Source organism: Macrotis lagotis, chromosome X (assembly GCF_037893015.1).
Source record: "Macrotis lagotis isolate mMagLag1 chromosome X, bilby.v1.9.chrom.fasta, whole genome shotgun sequence".
NCBI classification, from domain to species: Eukaryota; Metazoa; Chordata; class Mammalia; order Peramelemorphia; family Peramelidae; genus Macrotis; species Macrotis lagotis.
Genome location: NC_133666.1, coordinates 50176507 through 50201934, shown reverse-complemented (window position 1 = coordinate 50201934; position 25428 = coordinate 50176507). Strand labels below are relative to the sequence as shown.

At 40.2% G+C, this 25428-nt stretch overlaps 1 protein-coding gene across 1 annotated transcript; it reads left to right on the top strand.

Annotated features, from left to right (window-relative positions):
- Positions 1-1640: 1640 nt before the first annotated feature.
- Positions 1641-18767, top strand: LOC141497284 (integral membrane protein 2A-like). The gene is made up of 6 exons (XM_074199927.1): positions 1641-1754; positions 7780-7905; positions 8318-8512; positions 10055-10165; positions 14830-14980; positions 17786-18767. The coding sequence occupies exons 1-6, from the start codon at positions 1674-1676 to the stop codon at positions 17872-17874; spliced, it is 753 nt and encodes a 250-aa protein (XP_074056028.1). The 5' UTR covers positions 1641-1673; the 3' UTR covers positions 17875-18767.
- Positions 18768-25428: the final 6661 nt, after the last annotated feature.

Sequence of the window (25428 nt, the reverse complement as noted above, 5' to 3'; positions counted from 1 at the left end):
AGATTCTTAGCATATTCCACTTTCTTTGGCTTGCACTTGGCCCGGGGTTTGGGGCACAGGCTTGGCTTTTCGGTTTTAAACAGAGCCCTCCCTTGTCTTAGGTGGGAAGGCTATTTATATCTCCGCACACTAGCACATCCTAAACTGGGCGAACCTCACGTAAGTCCACGCTGTACGTGTGCCTTAGAGATAGAGGGGCCATAGAAAGCAGGGGCTGTTTTAGGGGGTTGGGGGGGGGGGTTGGTCCTGCTCATTTCAAAGAAAGAAGAAAGAAAAATGAAGGTCGTCCTTCTTTTGAACAAGCGTCTAAGCAAACGATTGGTGCTTCAGGCTTTCCGGAGGTCTGTTTTGGGTCCTCCACCCGACCCCCCCCCCCCCCCGGCTTTTTCATTTTCAGGCAGGTCGATTTTAATCTTAAGTCAGCTGAGTGGAGTGGCTATAAAGAATTAAGTTTCAATTTAGCGCCTTCTCCTGGGCTTGCGCTTCCCCTCCCCTCCCTGCTTTCCCCCTTTCCTTCCTTCCCTCCCTCTCTGCCAGGTCTTCCAAGTGCCCAGTGGCCACCCCCAACCCACACACACCCCAATACAGACACGCGCGCGCACACACACACACACACACACACGCACACACACAGACGCAGCCCGGCCACCCCGTCCGGCCCTCCTCCCCCCACCCCGCGGGAGCCCGGGGCTCAGCAGTGACAGGGGAGGGTGGGGTGGGGGCTAGGGGAGGGAACCCAGAGGCTGAGGCTTGGGATGTGGGGAGTACGGAAGGGGGAGGGAGGGGAGAGAAAGAAAGAGAGAAAGAAAGAAAAGAAAGAGAGAGAGAGAGAGAGAGAGAGAAAGAGAGCGGGAGCGCGAGAGGGGCTGGAGGGACCCCGCGGGGCGGCTAGACGCCCCTCGGATTTCAGCGTGGCTTCCAGCCACCGTGGACATTTGGCTCACGTTTGGGAAGTGAGAGTGGAGTTGGGGGGGGTCGGCGGGGACGGATGCGGGCGCGTGTGCGGGGTGCGCGTGGGGTGTGGGTGTGTGTGTCGGGGGGTGTGCGCGCGCGGGGGGGTGTGCGTGGGTGTGTGAAGCTCACAACTCACGTCGCAAGCCGCTGGGGGCCAGCGCAGAAGACTTGAGGGCTGAAGAGTCCAGGCCAGGCCGGGCCGGGCGCGGAAGGCGACAAGGCGCTCTCTTTCGCCCTTGGCCCTGAGCTGCGGGGTGCAGGGGGCGGGCGGCCGGGCGGAAGGCGGAGGCGGCTGGGAGGCGGCGGCCGCCGGGCCGGCCCGAACGACGGCGGCCGCACCGACGGGACGCTGCACTGCCTGGCCCGCCGGCTCGCCGGCCGGCCTGGCCGCCTGGCCGCCGGGAGGGGGCGGGCCCGCGCCGCGCCCCGCCCCCGCCCCGCCCCCGGCCGGGCCCCGCCCCGGGCCGCCTCCTTTCGCACCCGGCAGCGGGCGGCCTTAACTACATCTGGGTGGAGGCGAGAGAGCGCCACTCGCGGAGCCAGCCCGGGAGCTGCGAGCAGCGCTCCTCGCCCTCTCTCGCCCTCTCTCGCCCTCCGTCTCCGCTCCGCGGTCCCGCCCCGTCCCGCGGCCCGCCGCGGCCCCGTCTGGCTGGGCCCCGCGCCGGGCCGCCCCCGCCGCCGCCGCCGCCGCCGCCGCCGCCCGAGGCCAGAGGTTCACCATGGTGAAAATCTCCTTCAACACGCCCTTCGTGCAGAAGCCGGGCCCCAAGAAGGACGTCGAGGCCCTGGTGGCCGAGAGGGTAAGGCCCGGGCCGGAAAGGGGCCCTTGGCGAAGGACAAAATGGAGCCTTCCTCCCCGGGCCGCCGCCTGGCCGCCGCTCGGCCGCTCGTGCCCCCCGGCTCCGGGGCGCGGGCACTTGGAGCTCCGGGAGGGCTGGGGGGGGGGGGCGCAGAGCAGACCGGGCCGGCCCCGGGGAGATCGGAGGGTGTGAGGGAGGGCTGCAGGGCTGCAGTGGCGTGGCCCCGCGGAGGCCGGGAGCCCCGGGAGCTGCTCGGCCCCGGCCCCTAAGGCCTGATGGAAGAGTGCGAGGGGGGGGGGGGGCTCTCCTCCCCTCACAGAGGAGCGGCTCTCGGCCCTCCAGTCGGGGAGCTCTGAGAGTTCAAAGTTGGGCTCGCGACTGTTCCTGGCCCCGCGGGGGGCCCTGCCTGTGTGTCCCGGTGGCGTTCCGAAACGAAAACACTCTCCTTCCGCAAAGAGGAACTTCCCTTCCCCCTCCCCTCCCCCTCCCCTCCTCCTTACCCCCCACCAAATAGCCATCCTTCAGGCAGATCTAAAAACAGGTCCCATTCTCAGCTTTCCTGTTGCACTCACTAGCTAGCCGGAGCCAGAGCATTTCCCCCAAGCTTCAGATCTGCTCCAGGCACTCGGTTTGGCCTGGAAACCTTGAAAAGCCCCCCCCTCCCCCGATTGCCTTGCTTTTTGCTCCCTCCCCCCTTATTTCTCGCTCACATTAGTTGACTTGAGTGGGTGTTCTCTTACGAGACTTGTATTCACAGGTCCTGGGAAAGTCTAATTCCAGATTCAGCCACCTAGGCTAGGGAACTCAGCTGCCTTTGGCTGAGGGACCCGGAGGTCCTGGCAAGTCTTGAGATGCTCCGTAGAATTCCCACCTGCAACCAGCCCCTAGACCTCAGTGAAACCAACTACCACGATTCTCCTCCTGAAAACATTCTAAGCCATTTTCAAACATCTTCCTGCAGCCTTTGGGGTTGGCGTTTTTTTTTTTTTTATTTTAATTCCAGCTCCAACACAGAAATGTCACCAAATTGACCATTTGCGTGAAACTTGGCCAGAATTTGGGGAGGCCTAATGGTTAAATATAGCCACCCCAGTAATCCTCTTAAATTTTTCCTAGCCAGGGAAAGCTCTGACTGGATTAGCTGAATCTCCAAGTTCTCCTAGTCCTGCAGGAGAATAATGAGCAACAAACAGAAGTAACCCTTTGCACAATGAGTTGTTTCTATATCAGGTGCACAATAATCTCCCAAGGGATCCTGACCTGGCCACTTTGGGAGACTGACTTCATATCTGGCAACATCCATATAGTGATGTATTCAACCTCCCAGAAGCTTTACAATACAGCTATTATAGAACAGTCCCGAGGTTGGGACTTGTAAAAACTACTCAGAGATAAATTAGCAGCCAGTCAGCCCGGAACCCAAGAAATTGAAATGTGGGCAAAAATAAGTATTCCTAGACTAATGATTGCAGAAACCCAGGGAGGAACTGAGAAAACCCTGAAGACCTAGACTATGGTTAGTAATAAAATGCGAACTGTTGCAAAGAGAACTGAAAGTGAAGGGAAGCATTGTTTTCTTTTTCATCAGTTTCAATAGCAATAAAGGAAGGTTCTCTTGAGGCTTTCTGGTTTCCCGACTTACTATGTGACCTTAGACAAGTCACTTCTTTTCCCTGGCCCTCAGAGAACTCATCTATAAAGTCATCCTTTTCTATAAAATGATGTAAGGGTTAGAAACCTGGATTTCTTGTGATTCTAAAGCAAAACTCATACTCTGCACTGTTTGGTGTATCAGGACTTATATACTTGAGGTTTTATTTTAAGTGTAACTCTATCAGTTGGACAAATAATCACTCAAGATACCAGGGTCTATTAAATTTCTTTTAGCTGAGAACACTAAAAAAATTCCCAATTGCTGGGTCTTTTTGACAAACAAAAACATTGATCCGAGACTTCTCTCTCCTCAGCTCTGTCACCCCTTTAATCCCTCAGATTTACTTTCATAATGTTATCAAGGTAGGTAATTTTCACAGGTGTTAGATTGTAATGGCAAGAACCTAAATGAAAGAAATCTTTCTATTGACTTTATTAGCCTGAATGATTGACCCAGTGATCAGCAGTAGCTCCATTTGGCCTTAAATCATGTTCCTGTGGCCATTTTGTGACATAGAAAACAAGCAACAAGGGCCTCCTGGTCCTGTACCCTGCAAAGTTGCTCAGTTAATCAGTTACTTAGTTGCTATGGACCTTTGAGAGTCCCAATTCCTAAGAAAATGATTGATTTCATTAAATTATTAAGTCACTTATACAATTAGCTTTGTACCTGGCCATCTTAAATATTCAGATTGGGGGGAAAAAAAGACAGCTCTGCCAGGCTTGAAAAGCCTTTCTCATCCTTGTGGTCAGCAGAAAAGCCTAGCAGTCACATGTCCATGGTAACTTCTGTGACTGAAAATTCTTGAGATTCTAAGAAATATATAAAGTTATTTTCAAACAAAAAAAATCCCCTGTGATCGCAAGGAGAGGGAGAAGGACAAAACTTTTAAAAAAAAAAAATCATCAGTATGATAAACTCACATTGTTTTCCTTTTTTAAGGATTTCAGATCTGTGAGAATCCCTTCCTAGGTAAATATCCCCAAGGATACCCCCCTGGTTAATCTGGGGGATCTATCTCCAATATTTCAGATCTCTGAAGAGATCTCTAGCCATCACATGTTTTCTTTAGAGAATTGTTTCTTAAAAACACCCAAGAGTTAAGAAACAACATTAGAAGGAAAGTCAACAAATAGACCAAAGCATGAGTAGTCTCTTCTGAGAACTCAGACAAGTTGATTTTCCATTAAGCTAAAAAAGAGATTCACTTCATCCAACCATCATTAAATAGCTATTATTGGACTAGACTAGACTAAGTCTCCTGTCTCTCCCCCTCATTCCTTCCTCCCCCCCACCCTCCCAAGAAAGGTAAGACAGACCTTAACTCTCAAGGAATCTGTTTTATCAGGGTGGAAAAACACTATAGAAGCAGCATAGTTTCTACAAGTATCATGGAATCAGAGCTGTAGCAGGATTGGAAGGAATTTCAGAGGCTGTCTAATCCAGTTACCTCATTTTATAAATGAGGAACTGAAACCCAGAGAAGCTAAGTGACAAATGGCACAAGGCTAATTTCTGGAGTTGAATTTGAACTCAGAGCTTCCTGACTGCAGGTTTAACATGTTATCCACAACATATTGCTGCCAGCTCAGACAATCAGTACCTATTGGGGGGAACCTTAGAGCAAGACAGTTATCAGATTGTAAAATGAGGGGATTAGACTAGGTGGCCCCTAAGTTTCCAAATCCAATGTGATGTAATAGAACAGTTAAATGGTTCTTATACATTCAGAGTACCAGGCTCAGATATACTACAGCAGCTAATACTGAAGGGACCAGTGAATAGGATTCTAATGAATCTCAATCATCTTTCAAAGATACCATTGATCTGGAGAAGGGAAAATGGCCCGATTTTCAATACGAAGAAAAGCATAGAGCCTATGCAGTCCAGAAACTTGACTTTGATTCTTGGCAAAATTTTAGAATACATTAATGAGATAGTTAATTTGTCACCATCTAGAACATGTACAAAAGGAAGCTGCAAACACTAAAGGCCAGCATGAGACTATAAATCATGCCAGACTAAGCCCATTTCTTTTTTTTTTTTTTTTTGATATGGTTGTTAAGACCGGATCACAGAACTGCTGGGGGGGAGGGGTGTTGATGTTTGTGTGGTGTGTTATAGTGTGTTTCTATATATATGTCTGTGTGTTCTGGTATGTTGTGTGTGTGTTTATAGGTACATCTAGATTTATCTTATATATATAGTTATATACACATCTACATATATCTACATACATATATACATGTAAATGTATCTGGATCTTACATAGATTTGACTTGATTTTTTGTTTACGTTATCCAAATCCTCGACAGTTTTTCTTGGTGTTTTTCAGGACAAAGTATAGAAGTAGAGACTAGATAACAATGAAGTGCATTCATAATTGATTGGAGGAATTAAATTGGTTTGGCTTGTCATCACAAGACAGAACTAGTAATAGGGGAACATTGGAGACAGGCAGATTGAAGTTTGACTGAGGAAGAATTTCCTCATAATTTGAATTATTAAACAATGAAATAACCTGCCTTGAGTAGTTGTTGGCTTCCCATTCCTTGACATTTTCACGAAAAGACCAGATGACCTCTTGTTGATGATTTTGTAAGGAGAAATCTTGAGTCTGATATAGAAGGATGGGACCAGATGGCCTTTGAGGTTCTAGATATGTTTAAGAAGGTAAATAACAAAGGATTTCAGTAGCTAGCTGGTATGATTCATTGCCAAACGGACTACGTAGACAGTAATTGCTCTAGGAATTCAGAGAAGAGAGAGTCCTTTAAAGGGTTGGGGTAGGCAGGGAAGGAGTTGAGATCTGCATAGGTAGATGAAAAAAGAGACACAAGGAGTGTTTTAGGGTCAATGAATTTCTCCTGTTTGGGTTCATACCAGCAAAGTATATTGGGCAAGATTGAAAGAAGGTTCTTAAATCCTAGCTTAAAAAACAAATGAAGGGGCAGCTAGGTGGCGTAGTGGGTAAAGCACCGGCCCTGGAGTCAGGAGTACCTGGGTTCAAATCCGGTCTCAGACACTTAATAATTACCTAGCTGTGTGGCCTTGGGCAAGCCACTTAACTCTGTTTGCCTTGCAAAGATATAAAAAAAAAAGACAAAACAAAACAAACAAAAAAACAAATGAAGCTTTTAAACAGGAAAATAGAACAGAAAAGAGAATTGGCCTTTGGAATCAGGAGACCTGGGTTCAGGTTCCAATTCTTGTCATTCATTAGCTGTGGGATTTGGGGCAAGGCATTATCTGGGCCTCAGGTACCTTCCTTCTATAAGAGAAGGCTAAATTGGATGCAGAGAACTATTCTGTGATCCTGTGACGGATGAGAGGACTTAAGAGATAATCTTGGGGGGGGGGGGTGAGGTTAGAAAGCCTTGGAAAGAAAAGAAGCTTGGAACAGAAGGATGGTACAGCTTGATACTTTGGGGCAACAAGATGTTGCGTAGAAACCCTGAAGTCAATAATGGCTTGTGTCACACTGGCCTGCTCACTCAACCCCTTTTATTTTCAAAGAAGTACTCCAGTTGCAAAGGGCTGTAAGAAAAAGAAACTTGCTCCTTTTGTTTGAAGAACCCAAAATACTTTGCAGATACTGAAGTGAAAGAACCTCCTTACTTCTCTGCAAAGAGGGTGGTGGCCAGGATTAGCCTGAGTTTCCTGAACCCCATAGGCAGCTTCTTTTACAAATTTAAATGTGTCTGAAGGCTTAAATCCTAAGCAGACTTAGGGGTACGATGATATAAGAGAAGGTGATAATAAGGTACTTTGGAATTGGAAAAGGTAGAAAGATCTCTGTGCTTGGAGTGCTCCCACATTTCTTTCATGGCAATGAACTTGTGAATAACAAGAAATAGCTCGAGAAGCAGCATTGGTTGGAGAACGGCTAGGAACATCAATAACATCTAACTCAATACAAAAGTTTCTGCTGTCAGCTTTGCTGGCCGCATCTGTCTTTCCTCATAAAACGGTTTACACAGGCTTGGGGGTAGATTTTATGAAGTGTGCAATATGGCAGCAACACCATGAATGCAATCGACTCTTTCCTCTTCTCCAAAAGACTCTTAAACGGGTGCTTTCCTGAATGATTTTTTCCCCCATCACTTATTTGGAGACTTGTGAAATTCTATGATTTTTTTTAATTAACTAGGCAATTTGTAGATGGTTAAATATGGCGGTTCCAGGGCTTTATGTCTTGATAATATATCTACATTTTGCAAAGCTTTAAGCAAAGTAGTTTAAAAGATGGGTTTCCTTAACAGGTTGATCACACTCTGAGGTAACTTAATATAAACTTGATATCATTTAGAATAAAAGCTAAGTCTTCTGCATTGAAGCATCTAAGTTTATTTTATTCTTTTATTTTCCCAGGAGTTAGAAATTCTGACTCATGACAGTTCATCTGGAAGATGCTTGTTGACCCTCCTGGGTCTTGCCTTCATTCTAACTGGCGTTATTGTTGGTGGAGCTTGCATCTATAAGTACTTCATGCCCCGGGTGAGGTTATTTTAGTTTTTAGTTTTTTATTTTAGTTATTTTAGCTGGATTAAAGTTGTTATTTATTATATATTATGTTGTAATTTTATATGTCTATACGTATTATATACATATATATGTATTATAAAATGTTGGTTTTCATTTTTATACCACTTAATTGAATAACACCTAAAAAGCAAAACTTCCATATAGCTTTAAAAGGAGCAACTAGTGATTTTGCCATATTCCAAAGGTTCATTATAACATTATAACATAATTATGAAAATAATGCCAGCATTCAGACTGACTACCATAAAATTCATTTGTGCCAAACATTAAGAGACCCAAGAGGAAACAACATATTGAATTGATAGGAATTATTAAATTATTAAATGTTGGGATTTTTGTTTGTTTTTTGCTTTCTATTTTTTAGCATAGAGTATTCCGTGGAGAAATGTGCTACTTCGAAAATGATGATAATGGTTTGGATGGCGAAACAGAGCCATATTTTCTCCCTGTTTCTGAAGAAGCTGACATTCGGGAAGATGAAAACATAGCAATCATTGATGTACCTGTTCCAAAATTCTCTGATAGTGACCCAGCTGCTATTGTCCATGACTTTGATAGAGTAAGTTGATTTTACCTTCTTCCCTTGATAATCATTTACATCTTTTCCCCAAGTTTATACAGTAGTTTGTTTCTCACTGCACCTAAAATGTTATTTTGCAGCAGATTGTGAACTCAGAATTAAATTGCACTAGAAACTTTTGGCTTCCGTTTGTTAGGTACCTTAGCCTAAGACCTTTCATGAAAACCTCTAGATAGCTCCTGTATTCTCTCATGTGACACATCAATGACAAAGCTATTCCTCCTGAAAGGAAGGGATATCAGATTTTTTTTAAGTTTTACATCTGGAAAGCCAGATGAGAATTCTAACAGAAACCAAGGATGGAGACACACACTGGTTTTAATCCGCTTTCAAGATCTCTGCCATAACTGGAGAAAGATTCACAACAATGTGTTAGAGTTCAAATAAGGGAAAATTATTTGAAGGCTGATGTTGGTTTAGGTTTTGATCAAGACCTAAAGGAAGTACCAAATTTAGCTTGGCGCAGAGTAGGAGATACTACAAGCATAGAGAATTATGCAAGCAAAAAAATGCATTTTATGAATAAGGGATGCTGTATGTAATTGAGTTTGTTAAGCAAGAAGGTCCAGATCTGATAGGAAGACACAGGGTAGGATGAGGTAGTTAATGGAACACCTTGAATCCAGACAAGTCTGAACCTGAACCACTATAGGCCTTTAAGCAAAGAGAATGACCTGAAAGTAACATTGGAAGATTAAACTGATAAGAATTTATCAGAAGAATTTACTAGATGACTTGGAGGGGAGGAGAGACTGGAAATAAAAAGGCTAGTTAGGAAGTCAACTTTGATTTCTTTTTTTTTTTTTTTAAGAGCCTAGCTCATTGGTGTGGGTGCTTCTCCATTGACGCACATCTTAGCTCCTCCATTCCTTACACGTGGCAAAGATCTTTTGGTTTCTGTGACCAAAACAATACTCCTCACCTGGTGGCCAAACTTTGCTTATTAATGGGCCTTTCTGAACTTATTGATTCTTGGCTGATTGTTGGGTCTCTTCCTGGAAACCTTTTCTTCTTGATAGAAACTGCCAGACCCTGCATTTTGCTAGCATAGCCTTAAAAAACCCAGGAGCTGCTTCCTGTTCCAATGAATCATCAGAGTAGTTTTTTTTGATAGGGGAGTCAGGAAGCACTACCACAGGTGGGAGGTGATGAAGACTCCACATTGGAGGGTTTTTAAAAAAAAAAATCAGAGAAAAGGTTTCATGGGGAAATTGACAGTAATTAATGATAATAAGATGGAGGGGGGATTAGAAAGAAAAGGAAGGAGTCAGAGAGATGCTTCCAGGTTTTGAGAATGTTGCCTCAGTGACCTGCAATTGTCCCTGACTCTTTGCTCCGAGGAAGAAAATGCTAGCTTGACAATTAAGAAATATACCCTCATGGTTTCACCAACAATTTGAATGTTTTATTTTAATCCCTCAGCTTACTTGACTTAGGCTGTAGCTGTTTAGTTTAAATAACAGAAATTTCATTGTCAGTACTCTGATGCATCATATTGATCTTGACTAACTTTTTCAATAGCTTCTGACTGCTTACCTAGACCTGCAACTGGGCAACTGCTATGTAATTCCTCTCAATACTTCCATTGTTATGCCTCCAAGAAATCTTATGGACCTCTTTGCCAAACTCTCGGTATGTACTTTTTGGATAGAAGTTTTGGTGTAAGTATAGTTTTAAATTGATTTGTCACCATTTTTTATTTGGAAATGTGGTAAGAGATCATGAGAAAAATAGACTAGATTAGAGACATGATTTCTAATGTGGCCTCTTGAGATCATTTTAAACTTCTCTCTAAAATAGTAGTTTCCATTAGAATTTCATTGCATAAGTGAGTGACATGAAATCGGATCTTCACAGTTATAGAGTATCAGAGCTGGGAAGGACCTTCTTAGAAATCAATTCTCTAATTTTAAATATGAAGGGAAGTGAGAGCCCTAGAAAGTATCAACTGACTTGCCCAAGATCCTGTAGATAGTGGCAGAGCAGGTTACCTACGATTCAAGCTCTATTAGCTCTCCAGATGAGCATTCTTTGCGGTCAGCATTGGTTTCTGCTTGCTGCTTCCCTCAGCAGGCTAAAGCTCTGACCTTTGGCATCATCACAGCTGCTACCACCCCAACTTTCTCTTTTGCTCTCCGGTTCAACTCTCCTAAATTGTTCAATTCAAAACATATTTATATTATCAGAAATGGATAATGCTCCCTCCACGGATGCTCTCCAAGGGTATATTTTGGAAATTTTAGTACCTGCCTGAACACCACTTAAAATGCTTTCCCCACAGTGGTCAATCACTGTACTGAAAAGCCTCCTATTTTTTAGTAAAAAATTTCAAATGATGTGTCATCTAAGGTCTTGGATTATGAAATCTCTAGCATCAACCAATTCTATGAAGTCTTTGATTTTTGTGAATTCTTTCAACCCTAGAGTAATACAAAACTATAGTAGAAAGATGACTGTGTGCTCAAACTCCAAAAACCTGCATTCTGAAATCCCTTCTCTGCCACTCAGTAGCTTTGTGGTCTTGGGCAGTCATGGTCTCTCTGGGCTTCACTCTATTTAGTTGTAAAAATCAACTAATACTCCTTGCACCATCTACCCCATAGGGTCGTTTTGAGGATCAAATGACAGAATGTATAGAAAGCACTTGGTTAATAGCTTTTATTTTTAGAGTGTCTTTATGACTGCAGATTACACTTCGGTAAATTCATGAATTGGGTTTTCATTTAGCCTATTGCCAAAGCTAACTGTTTAAGGCCTGCTGCCTTGGTATTATTCCCTGGGGAATAAAAACATGCTTGAATTTCACAAGTTTTCTTACCAGGGAGCCAGACTCTGCATTTTTCTCATATGCTAACAGTTCTCATTTATACAGAAGGGCTTAAAAGACACTTGGCAATAGAAATGAATAGTTCATGAATTGGCTATATAATTATTGTTCTTGTAGTGTGGTCATAAGCTAAATAGAGACTAGTCCTCCTTTGTAAACAGACATTGCTTCAGTTGGGGAAGAAATCAGATGAGGCAGTAATAACTCTCAATAGACGCCACCAACTGTACCTTAGTTCTGGGCGGTTAAACTTAGGTGGTTATTAGAAGTAGCACAATTCAGGTATACTGATGGCATTTGGGTGTTTTGGTTTAAAAAATCAGTTAATCGAACTTAAATGCTTTATGTTCCCAATCCTTTTCCTGTATTTGGTATGCTATAAAGTTCACACTAACTGTATTGTATGTTTTGCTGTACATGACCATTCTTAGAATACATGTGGTTGGTGGCCAATTGAAAAAGATTCCAGCCAGATCTTTCTAGTCACAACTATACCCAAAATTCTTATTGGGGGTGAGTTTTTCTTGACTTCATAAATAATAATGGCAACTCTAAAACCCTAAGGCTGTTTCTTCAAACCTTCAGAAACCAAAATAGTATATCCTCTGTTATTTAAAGATTTCATCAGATTTGCCTTTAATTCCAAGGCCTTTCCTATTATGTCTCTGGCTTCAAAGGTTGAAGCCAAAGCAAGCCATAGACTTTGCCCTTTCATAGCAGGTAACATTGCTATCTTTACTGGCTTGCCTTTTTGGTCGGAGTGAGGGTATGACCTAATCAGCCCATCTTTATTCAATCTGGTTAAAGCACATGTAAGAAATGGGACCTGGTTATTAGACCCTCGGGCTCTATTTCTCTTGATTCTACTTCTCTTGGATCTCTCATTTCTGGAGATTAAGACCAGTATCAGAAATCAGTGGCTTGACTAATCCCAGGAATAAATAAATATTGATGACTGCATCCTCAAAGTATATATATATATATATATATATATATATATATATACATACATACATACATACATACATACAACTGGATAGCAGCTGACAAAAGAGAGTTGAAAATAAATCTGCAAAAACCACTGTGTGTTTTGAAAGACTGACAAGAGATCAATAGCAATCAAATAAGCATGCCGGGATCTACAGAAATCTGAAGTGAGGCTTTTTAGAGGAAAGAATTTATACCGGATCATAGACCTGTAGCAAATAAATATCACCAGGAGTAATAGGAAGAGCTGTCTCAAATCAGTTAGTGATATAGGCACTGAATTAAACAAGCACCTGATACATGCACACCAGGCTTGGGAGATTCCTTTGTAGATAGCAATCATAAAATAGTGTCCTCCTTAAAGAGTGAAGGATCAAAATATATATGACTCGAGGAGCCTACGTAATACTTAAGAATAATTGTAAAACATCAGAATTGGAAAGGACCTCTGAGATCATCTAAAGAGAGATCTTCCAGTGAGTGGCAGAGCTGGAATTCAAGCATAGATCTCCCAACTCCCAGGCCAGTATTCTTTCCATTGTATCAGCATGTCACAGAGGGGAGCATAATTCTGTCTCCAAAGCTACAAGATCTGGATTTAGGTGGTATTGCAGGAAGCAATAACACACTGTTCTGATCAGCTCTAAGCATACAGATCCTAGTACATAGTTTTTCATAATTATACCTAAGCTTGACCTACTAGTCTGAGTTTTTGGTATTTTGGGGTTTGTTATTTTGTTTTTTTGTTGGTTTTTTTGCTTTTTTTATATCATGGAGAACATGCCCCTATTGAAGGTAGGATAAAAAAACCTCATTAATTTAGACAGCTTCCACTAATTTAGAATCTGCCCCCTTCTCTTGGGCTTAAGGTTACTTCCGCACTATCAGTAGTAATAAAAGGCTTCACTAAGCAAAGAAATGTTCTATCAGGGAGTAAGGCTAATCTACTTAAGAGAATAAAAGGACTTGTAAGGAAAGCTTTTAATTGTCCACTAGCAAAACATCCAGAGCACTACTTTGTGGTAGCAAAAAAACAAAAGCAAAACAAAAACCTAGAAACAAAGTAGGAACCCATAGTTTCAGAAATGCCAACACAAACTATTATATAAAGTGTAATGAAACAATGTGATGTAAAAAATGTAAGACGATGTAAAGTAATGTAATATAAGAATGTAAGAAGAAACAATGAATGAGGAATTCAGAGAAACTTGGAAAGACTTGTATATGAACCGATGCAGAACCAGGAGGAGGATGTCCATAAGGAGACAATAATGTAAATGGCAACACTAAAAGGTAGCTGTACTTGATCTGACTACCATGACCCATCTCCACTCCAGAGGACTGATGAGGAGACAGACTTTTTGGATAGAGAGATTGTGAGCTATGGGTTTGTAACTTTGTGTACACTGGCAGATGCAGTGACTGTATCTGTTGGTTTTGCTTAACTTTGTCTTTGTTACAAGAGATGGGGGAGGGGGAAGCTGGTAGCAGTGCAGAAAGGGAGATATGAAATATATCCGGAAATGACTGTGATGTAAAAAAAAAGAGAAGTCATTATAAACAATAGGTTGTGTCCCTGATATTTTGTTCATAAGTCTATTTGGAAACCTCAACACAGTTTCTCCATAGGAACAGGGTTCTAAATGGCTGTCATCTACCCAGGTCAGTTCACAATACTTTAATTAAGCCATAGTGTATCTAGATTCACCGGTTCGAAAGCTACCATTCTAAGTTAAAACTTTGGATGGCAGGAATACATTCCCCATCTCCTTTAACCCTGATGTCCACCCTCTTTCAAAATACAGTATAAATATTCTCTTCTCTCTTTCCATACGTGCCATGAACTTTCTCTTGTATTTCCACTGCCAATCTGACAAGATGCAAACCTTGGCTCCTTAACCTAATCCTAGATGGACCCAAGGGATGCATGCTCCCCCCCCCACCAATCAGATCATCTGTGGTGACAGTCATTACCAAACTGACTGACTCATGTCTAGCACCAGCTACTATTGCAAGTTAAACAGTTCCTCAACCCAAGTTTTTGTGTCCATACAAGATAAGAAAGTACCCTCAGGTAGTATGAACTAGAAATGGGACTCTGGACTCATCCCATTGTTCATCCATTGGCCTTGGCTAAATTTAAATTATGTTCATGAGTCAGAGGCTACCTGTATTAATATTTTGCCATGGAAAGTGTGGTAGCTATTTGGAATCCCCCAAAGAGCGGTGATCCTATTTAATCAAGGTAGCCATATTATCCAAGGATTTTCAAAATGTAGTTACATTGAATGGCATGATTCAATTCACGTTTTAGATATGATCTAATTTCTATTAATAAAGTCCTGGTGTAATTAAAAGAGTTTTATGTAATAATGCTTTACTCTGTATTCACCTTATGAATCAATTTCCATTATGGACAAAGTGTGAATGATGGTACCTTTAGGAATTCATCATTTTGAGTTTGTTTGTTTTCTTCTCTTAGACTGGATCTTACCTCCCTCAGACTTACTTGGTTCGTGAAGAGTTGGTGGCAGCAGAAGAAATAGAGGATGTTTCTGATCTCGGCATTTTTATTTATCAGATTTGTGGAGGGAAGAAAACTTTCAGACTGCAACGCCGGGAGCCAATAACTGGTAGGTTTCCTGTGACATAGCCCTCTTTTTGCTGCCATTCACATTTTGTCAATTTAACCAAATTTTTTTTTCTCCATTCACATTTGGGCTCTGCATGTCACAGCAATTTTCCTATAGTTCTATAAAGAAGTTACGGTGACTCAATTGAAACTAGTCACCACTGTAGTCTACTTAAGGGCTCAGAAAGTGAAAGCATTGCCACCACATCAATAGAGGCTCTTCCCCTCCCTCCAAATCATTGGGTTTCCTATTTATGGGAAATACTTTTTTGAGTGTGGTTTGGGCTTTTCGGTTTGTTTTATTTTTAAATAGTTCCACGGCAGTGCAGTTTCATGGGCCATTCAGTTGGCATGAAAAAATAAGGACTCAGTTTCCAGTGGTGGTGAAGACTACAGAGCATTCTGTGGGAATATAGGGTGGGTGGTCGGTCTTTGAGCAGTCACTAGCAACTTGAAGTCAAGAAACTCTTGTGTTTAGGAAAATGGAGGGGAGGAGGAGAAGGAGGAAGCTGCTGCTACATTGCTGATATTTGTGGCTTATGCCAGAATTTCACCAGAGGCATTTAACAGTTTAATTAATTATTGCTTTTTTGAATCTGTATACAGTTTTAACTAAAAAGGGGGCTTTATGTAATTTCAAAGTGTAGTAGAAATTTTATCATACATTGTAGCTATTTAGTGAAGTCATATTTTAACATTTATTCTCCCCCCCCCCCCCAAAAAAATTAAGAATTTCTGCTTAAATAGCAAGGAATATAACTTCATTCTTAGACACAACCCTAAACACAGTCTCCTTTTTGGAGATTTGATCAGTGATCTTTTCCCTATTGAAGAGATTTTGATTTTGATTTTGATTTTGAATTCAGACCCTGAATTATAGGTTTTCTGCCCCTTTTCTCTCTCCATTTGTTAAAATCATACTCATCTTTCAAATCTTCTGTTAACCTCCATAACCCAAAATCATCTTCTTTTTCCCCTTCTCTAGTATCTTTTAGTATGTCTGTATTGTTTCATAATTCATTTATAGTTAATTCCTTCCTTGAGGGCAAAACTTTAACTTTCCTTATATCTTGAATCACAGAATCTGAGTTGTAAGAGACGGGCCATCTCACGTAACCTGTATCTGAACAGAATTCACCTCTTCAACATCCCCAAAACAAATAACCCATCCAGTATTTGCATGAAGAACCTAAATTAGAAAGGAATTCCCTACCTCCAAAGGCATCTTGTTCCACTTGGGGATAACTTTGATTCAGCTGAACTCTTCCCCCCTTGCACCTTCTGCTAGTTCAGTTCTCTGGGGCCAAGCAGTACAAATATAATCCTGTTTCATAGTCATTGGAGATAGCTATCATGTTGTCCATCCATCTTTCCCCTGTCTCTTCTAGGTGGCTTTTTTGACTGCTGTGTCAACACTGTTGATATATGTTGTTAAGTTGCAGTCCAAGTAAAACCCTTAAAAATTTCACATGTCTAGTCACATCTTGTATGTATTACACTTCCTAGACTGATTTTTTTTTTTAACACAAGAATAAGACTCTACGTTCTTCTCTTCTCTTCTCTGTTCTATACTGTCTAAATGCTGACTGTCATCTAACATTAGCTAGACCAGTTTTTTCCCCCATCTTAATGATTTTTTAAAGCGTTATTTGTATCTTCAGATAATAATTGATTAAAAATGTTAAACTGTATGGAGCCAAAGGCAATTCCCTAGAGCACTCTCCTAGAGACCTCTCCCTCCAAGGTGGCATCATCTCATTAATGACTGCTTTTTACTGAATTTGACTACCATAGAGCTGTAGCTGAAATCCAGGCACAGTTAACTCTAGGATTCTTTAAATCAGTCTATTCATGATGAAGTTATTTATGCTAGCTCTTCGTGATCACTATGTTTCTAAATCATCCTTTTAATTATTTTTTCTAGAATTTTCCCAGGAATTGACATTGAATTCACTGGCCTACAGTGAATCCTATACCTTTTTTTTTGAAAATGGAGACATTGTCCCTTGAGTCCTGAAGCACAAAAATGAAATTCTTCATATTGGATGATTGAATGACTTTGTTAGTAAATGGGCTGACCCTTCCTCATGGGAAGAGAGATGCTAAGAGGATGAGTGCAATACCCCTCATTTGTTTTTGATGCTTAATCGTGTAACACATATTGAAAATGGCTTGATTTCTAGTTAGGGCTTTAACTGAAACTTTATCAAGTTGGCCAACTAATGTTTCAGTTTAGTTCTGTACTTAAGTGTGCTGAAAAGTACCATCAAAGGAGCACCACAGAAGAGTTTTCATTCTTCCCAGCAAAGTTAGTGTGATGTTTTGGGGTTTTTTTTCCCCTTGGGTTTTGGAGAGGGACAGCTGTGATACATCTCAGAGAATGAATTAGATGAATTCACTGAAATTGTCCCAGATCACAATTGGTTTTATGTCTATGAGGTTTGGTTTAAATGTTTACAATCAGAATTTTTAGAGCTGGAAGGACCTTGGAGATCTAAAGAAAGGTCATGTGATATATTGAAAAGAACACGAGTCAGGAGAATTGGGTGCTATTCCTGTCTGTGTTTCGTGACTTTGGGCAAGTTATTTCACATTGTTTTTAAATTGAGTGGGTTGGACCAAGGTCCCTTTCAGCTCAGTTTCTGTGATTTAACACAGATTAAGTGGCAAAGACTTGGATCTTGCTTCCAGCTTTATAACAGATTTTTGGAATTTATATTGACTTACTCTGGTGAATTCTCTTTCTAGAGAAAACGAATCTATGTATTTCCTAATTAAATGTTCAACTTTGTTTCTTTCCCCATAGGCTTCCAAAAGCGTTCTGCCGAACGATGCCTGAAGATCAGACATTTTCCCAACGAATTTGTTGTTGAGACAAGAATTTGTCGGCAGTGAAAGCATTCACAGAATCAGAAGTGGGGCTTTACAATGTGACTTCAAAATTAAATTGTGCTGTGATATTCAAAAGCCTTATTTGTTATGCTTTTTTTGTGTGTCTTGCTTATATTTTAAAAAAAGATACCCCACTTCAAGTTCTCGCTATACTTAGTATAATTAGCATCCGTAGTTTGAAATTAACATAGAAAATAAGCAAACTTAATCATTGACTAACATAGGCTGTAGCTTTTTCTAGTAACCGCATAGATCCATTTTCGCTAGTGTGTCTTGGTAAGAATAAGCTCTGATCTTTTTCTTCAGAAAATTCAAACCAGAATAAAGTTATGTTGTTTGGTTTGCCCATGCTATATAATCCTCAGAGTGCTTCTTCTGGCTTTTAATTAAAAATGTTAAGTACAGATAAGATTTTGTCAGACATGTCAAACTACCTAAGGTGTTCCACACCTTTAATGGGGGGGGGGGGTTCCCATGTTGTGCAATTTATCATACTTTGCCATTGTCTGTATTTGGTAACTTCCCTGAATTCTCCAGAAATTAAATCTTTTATCTGTCAAGTGTTCTTCAGCTCACCGGTTATGTTCACTTACAGATACTTTGAAGAAGTTTTTATCTAGTCTTAATTGCTTACGTGATTTGGAATAACAACTTCATTCCAGGAAGGCCCAGTATGAACATGATTGTACTCATAAAGTTCCAACTCTTCTGGCCTATATGTAAACTTTTTAGATCAGCAGAATTTCTTATAAGCAAGTCATTCTCACTGCAGGCTGTTTTTAATAAACTGATTCTTCTTCACTGAGATCTGTAGCATAAATCCAGCAAAGCATTGTATGTGTGCTATACACTGTAAAGGCATTTATATGGGGACAATAAATGTTTCTCCAAAAGAAGTGTTAACTTTTATTTCATCACAGATGCTTCATTGTGGGGGGTGGGGGTGGGCAAGAGACAATTCTGTATTTTGTATTGAACCAAGATGAGAATTCTAATCATTTGGTTTCATCTTTAATGGAATATTATCTCCCAAACCTTTTGCCTACTTCTCCTTCCTCGTGCCCCACCCCACGGGCTTTCCAATTCCAGACTCACCTCGAGTCTTCATTTGTTCTCCCTCTACAAATAGTCCATGGTCTGTGTGTTCTCTATCTTTAGAATAACTCCAGGCTTCAAGTCCTTCAACCTTTTTCTCCACATAAGGAAAATGTCTATGTAGCTACAGTAGGTCAATAAGACTAACTTTGCCAATTGAATCCCAGCCAAGGCAGCTGCTCTTGTAGGAGCCTCATGTGGGGTGAGCCTTGCTGGTCATTCGCCATAGGGTATAGACTTTCCTCTTAAGTTGGCCTCATACCCAGGTTGCTAATACTGTAATCTATTTTTGTTGTGCCTAAGATCAGGTTGCCTTTTTTACTGTTCTGACCCCCTCATAGTATCAATGTTCCTGTTTTGATAGAGATGCTTCCTTCTGATCCTTTCTAATTTCTTTGTATGGTTGCTCTGAGAACACTTATCCTTAAAAACAGTTTCTCATCGCTCATATTTGAACGTAAATCAGATGACTTTTGTCCCACTCGGAATGGCACCATCGTATCCTTTTATACCTGAGATGGAAAATTACTGTTTCCAACCTTTGTGTTAAATGATTTAAGTAGAATATATCTTTAGGAATAGAATTGAATGATTAACTTTACTACAAGATAGAAATCATTTGAATCAATGAGAAACTGGCAAAAACCAGGCAGGAAGTACTTATAGTAATCCCCTCATTGTACTTACAGAATTTTTAAGAAGAAAATGTTGAGGGTGGGGGTGGAGAATCCACTTGGTTAAAATTGACAATCATTTTTATCTTTTTCCTGTGGATTTTTCAGCCTTTAAAGTGTGAATTTGAGAGCTGTTTCTCATTCTTTTAACTCCAAATACTAGTGGAAACAATTTTAAATTTTATTTTCCGCAAGGTTTATAGATTTCCGTGAAAATCCACATGTGATTTTTAGAAGTTATTTATAAATTATATTATTGAGACTAGTACAGTCCTTTACCCTGATTTTTGTACACTTTCAGAAAAATAGCACCATTTAAGAAATCGACTGTGCCAATCATATGAGTGGATAAGTGTTCTTTCCCTTTTTTCTTCACTGAGAAATCCGAACCAAGCTGACTATCCATTAAAGACAACTGCAGCTACCTTTTTAGTAGGTATTTTCCCACAGGATGTGTTTTAAATGGCAGGAAGGGAAAATGTGAGAATAGTGTAGGTTGGGAAATGATCGTTAGTCTGATTAATCTGAATTCTTTCATTGGCTTACATTTTTTTTTCCCTCTCTCTGGTCAAGTGAACATCCTCTGCCTTACAGGGATGTTACAAGGAAAAACCCTTTGTAAACATTAAAGTTGGATATATACTAAAGTTTTATTGATCTCTTTCTAATGTCACCTTCATTTCTAGATATATCCCTCTCCTCTACCCCAGAGATCCATCCCTCCTTACAAAGAATAAGAAATTAAAAAAAACAGCTCAGCAAAATTACCAACAGATCAGTGGACTCTTGATAGCTTATGCACTATTTCCACACCCTTTGTCTTCCATTAAGGAAGAGAGGAAAGTACATTTTTCTGCTCTCCTCCACGGGTGAATATGTTCATCATCATCATCATCATCATTGCTCAGCATTCCTTTTTTTAATGTTCTTCCCATTTACACTGTCATTATATTTGTGGAATTCCTGGTCTTGTCTACTTTACACCAGTTCAAACAAGTCTTCCTCCTTAAAGCCCTTCTATTTTGATGAGATATTTGCTATTATTGTTGCCTGAAAAAATAACATTAAATCAGCTTTTTTTAAAAAAAAATAATTTCCATTTAGGAGAAGCGTCAAGCAACACTGAACACAGGTTTTAATAGTCCAGAATTTTTTCTTTTATTGCTAAGCATGAAAATCATATCTGGAAGAGACCAGAAATTAAATAATTTACTCTACCATCCAACAATCACCTTAGAAGGCTATCCACTTGTTCCCCCAAATGCTGCTAGTGTTCAGACGACTTTTTGAACTCTTGGAGGATAACTGGTTATTTGAATAATCTTTTGAATATTCTGAGGAACTAAATCTTTGACTACTGACTATTCTAAAAATAACCTGTACCCTTGAAGACCAAGCAGAACCTGTTCTTTTGAATTAGTTGAATAATTTTGGAGAAATAGCTTTTGCCTCAAAATGAGATATAATTGTCCAGTAGCACTACTATTCTGGGGTGAATTGGGAAAGCTAATGTGCCCCTTTGTTGAGCTAGACAAATCTAATTAATAAAAAGGTTTTTTTTTTTTTAATAAGGACCTGAGTAGAATTCTAGAAAAGTACAAAATGATAGATCTCTGGCAATTATCATATAAAAATAGGAAAGAGAATATACTAATCTCAACTGTACATGATGTCTTTCACAAAATCGACCATGTACTATAGCATAAAAATTTCATAAGCAAAGGCAGAAAAGCAGAAATATTAAACATATGTTCTACTAACTAAAAATAATAAAATTATATTTAATAAAGGACCTTCAAAAATAAAACCATTAAAAGAAATTGGAGATTATCTATTCCAAAGAATGTTGTTTAAAAAAGAAAAAGCGAAACAAATACTCAAAGTATATACTTCAAAAGAAAAGAATTCACAACAATAAAGAGGAACTAAAAATATTGTTAGAAACCATTTTGTCCAATTCAGCATCAAGACAATAAATCACACATGAAAGGATAAATATTTAGAAAAACATAAAATGCCCAGGTTAACAGAACAATGAGAAGAGAATTTAATTATCTCAATCTCAGAAAAAATTAATTGGACAAGCCATAAATGAATTCTCAGAGAAAACAAGAAAAAAACAAAATGAAATGAATTTACAAGTGAATTAAAATACAACATTCAAAGAATAATTAGTGACAGTTATACAATAGTTTGCAAAAATAGAGAAAGCAGGTATCTTGCCAAACTCTTTCAGTGAGACAAATGTGGTCCAGATACCTAAACCAGGGAGAGATAAAACAGAGAAAAAACCTCAAAACCAATATCTTTTTCAAATATTGAAAAGCATCTTAGCAAAGAGGCTACAGAATAAGAGGGAAAAGATTATATACTGTGAGCAGGTTAAATATTTATACCAGGAATGTAGGACTGGTTTAATACTAGGAAAACTAACAACGTAAAAGACAAAATTAATAATGAAACAATACAAATCACATGATTTTATCTATTGATGTAGAAAAAGTTTCTAACACAAAACAACACCGATTTTTGTTTAAAAAACATGAAAAAATTACAGGAATAAATGGACCTTTTTGAACATGATATTTATCTAAACAGTATCTATCTAAAACCAAGAGTTGTAATGGAGGAAAACTAGAAGACCGTGATCTAACCTTAATTTTCAGGAAAAGCTAGGATGTCTACTGCTGCCATTTAGCATTAAAATGTTGTAGAAAGCCTAAGTATAACAATACGACAAGAGTAAGAAACTGAGAGAACAGCACAAGCAAAGAAGAAACAACATTATCTCTTTTTGCAGAATGATAGGATACTAGGAGAACCCTAGAGAGACAACTAAAATTAATTAAAGCATTGATTTTAGTAAAGTAGCATGAAATAAAACAATATTATCAACAAAACTACTAGCAACAGGATATAGAAAAAGAATTTCCTTTCAAAGTATCCCCTTAATATATGAAATACTTGGGAGTCAACCTACCTTCAAGACTCAAATGAATTACATGAACATCTCCTCAAAATACTTTATAGGAATAAAGGTAGACATAAATAATTGACTAGATAGTCATTGCTTACAGTTAGGTCATGGCAATGCAATAAAAAGAGTACCTGAAGCAATTTACAGATTCACCAAACTACCAACAGGAGACCTGATAGACTTTAACAAAATAATAACACCAATGACAACAAAAATAGTTAATATTGTCATTGGCATTCTTTTTTTTTTCTTTACTTTTTGCAAGGCAATGGGGTTAAGTGGCTTGCCCAAGGCCACACAGCTAGGTCGTTATTAAGTGTCTGAGGCTAGATCTGAACTCAGGTACTCCTGACTCCAAGGCAGGTGCTCTACCCACTTCGCCACCTAGCCACCCCCATTGGCATTCTTATTAGTATTTCTGGCAATAGGAAAGATCAAGAATTTCAAGGGATACTTTCTGAGAAATCTGAGAGATACATATGAATTGCTACAGAATGAAGTGAGCAGAACCAAGAAAACAGTTTATATAATGACAACGATATTAAAGAAAATAAGAGATTTAAGAACTTTGATCAAGGCAATGACCAATCATGATTTCAAAAGAAGGATGATAAGACATGCTACCCACTTCTTGGTAGAGAAGTGATGGACCAGAGTTGTTGAAAGAGACATTTTTTCAGACGTGACCAATGTATGAATTTGTTTTCCTTAACTACACTTATCTGTTAAAAAGAAAGGCTGGCGGGGGGGAAGAGGGTGGGAAGAGTTGTTGGGGGAGTATAGTGGTACCAAAAAAATCCATTAATGCAACATTAAAAAAATACACAGAAAAGAGCAGAAGGAAGTTCCAAAAAGGACACAGACAAGCAAAGCAGTGTTGTTACTATTGTGTTAACTTTAATATATACTTAAAAAAACAAGCGGCACAGAATAGAGTCATGGTTTCATATACAATCCTTTCTCTGTTCTTTGTATATGGAATGTTCATGTTTGTTGATATTTCACTCATAATAAAAAAGAAAATTTTTAAGTAAAATGAAAATATACAAAATAATAAACTGGCTCTGAAGATAATTTCAATGGAGGGCTTCCAAACATGCTTTGAACAATGGCAACACCTATTCATGTTTGCTAGGATTGCAGATTTAAAGCTTGGAGGGACCTTAAAGGTCTAGTCCAATGTTGTCATTTTAGAGATAGACATTGAGGGGCAGCTAGGCGATTCTACAGCGGAAAGAGCATCAGCCCTGGAGTCAGGAGAACCTGAGCTCAAATCTGGCCTCAGACACTTAATAATGACCTAGCTGTGTGACTTGGGCAAGTCACTCAACCCCATTGCCTTGCCAAAAAAGATGCTATTGCTCAGAGTATTTTGCGAACTTTTGAAGAGCTACTTTGGTGGTGCCTAATCTTTTAAATATTCTGAGGGACTAAATCTTTGGCTTCTGACTGAATCTAAAAATAACATGAAGACCATGGTCGGACAACCAGGCAGAACCTTTCCTTTTGAATTAGTTGAGTAATCTTAGATAATTTAGCTTTGTCTATCGAAAGGAAGGAAGGAAGAAAAAAATGAAACAAAGAAAGAAAAATTGAAGTTGTATGTGAAGAACTAAGTCTTGGGGCAGTTAGGTGGCACAGTGGATAGAGCACCAGCCCTGGAGTAGCTGAGTTCAAATCTGGCTTCAGACACTTAATAATTAATTACCTAGCTGTGTGGCCTTGGGCAAGTCATTTAATCTCATTGCCCTGCAAAAACCTAAAAAAGAAGAAGAAGAAGGAGAAGAAGAAGAAGAACAAGAAGAAGAAGAAGAACAAGAAGAAGAACAAGAAGAACAAGAAGAAGAACAAGAAGAACAAGAACATGAAGAAAGGAGAAAGAGGAGGAGGAGGAGAAGAAGAACTAGGTCTTGTTCTAAATCCTGACCCATGCTGTCTTTGTGACTCTGGGCAAGTCACTTGATCTCTTAATGCTCTAGGCAGCTCTCTAAGACTATAAAATGAAGGGAAAGTACAGAGCTGCATTGGTAGGTCTTTATTCATTCAGGAGATCCCTACATCAATAACATCACAGGTCTATTCCCTATACATATAAGCAAATATTGCATTTTATAGACCTGGAACGTAGCTCATTGGATTTGCAAAAAAACAATAGAGTGGTTTAAGAAGCCACTGGATGGGGTGGCTAGGTGGTGCAGTGGATAGAGCATGGGCCCTGGAGTCAGGAGTACCTGAGTTCAAATCCATCCTCAGACACTTCATAATTACTTAGCTGTGTGGCCTTGGGCAAGTCACTTACCCCCATTGCCTAGCAAAAACCTATAAAAAAAGAAGCCACTGGAGACAATAGTGTACCTGTTCTCTGAGGATTAAGGTAACTGGGTCACTTTTAAGGAGTACCTCTAGCATAAGTACCTAGGAGAGGTCAACTCTTCCTGAGCAGCATCATCTAACAAGTAAAGCTCTCCCTCTTTATTGAAGTTCTGGCTTCTTTTCTGTGCAAATTGCCATGTAGGCCATCCCTGTATGGGTGCCCCCTCTCTCTCCATCAACCCATGAACATTTTCCCCTCCTAAGTTCGAATTCAATGCTCAGTTGTAGGTACAAGGGAAACCATCTCATAATCTGATCCCCTTGAGGAAGCCATCCCACCATGATGAAATTTGGGTAGCTGTCCCAGTCTGTCTGTCTGTATCTCTCTGCCCATCTGTCACACTCTGTCTGCCTGTCTTCATCTCTGCCCACCTGCTGCTATCTGTCTGCTCGTCTGTCGGGGCTATGTCTATGCCTGACCACATTCCTGTGGACAAA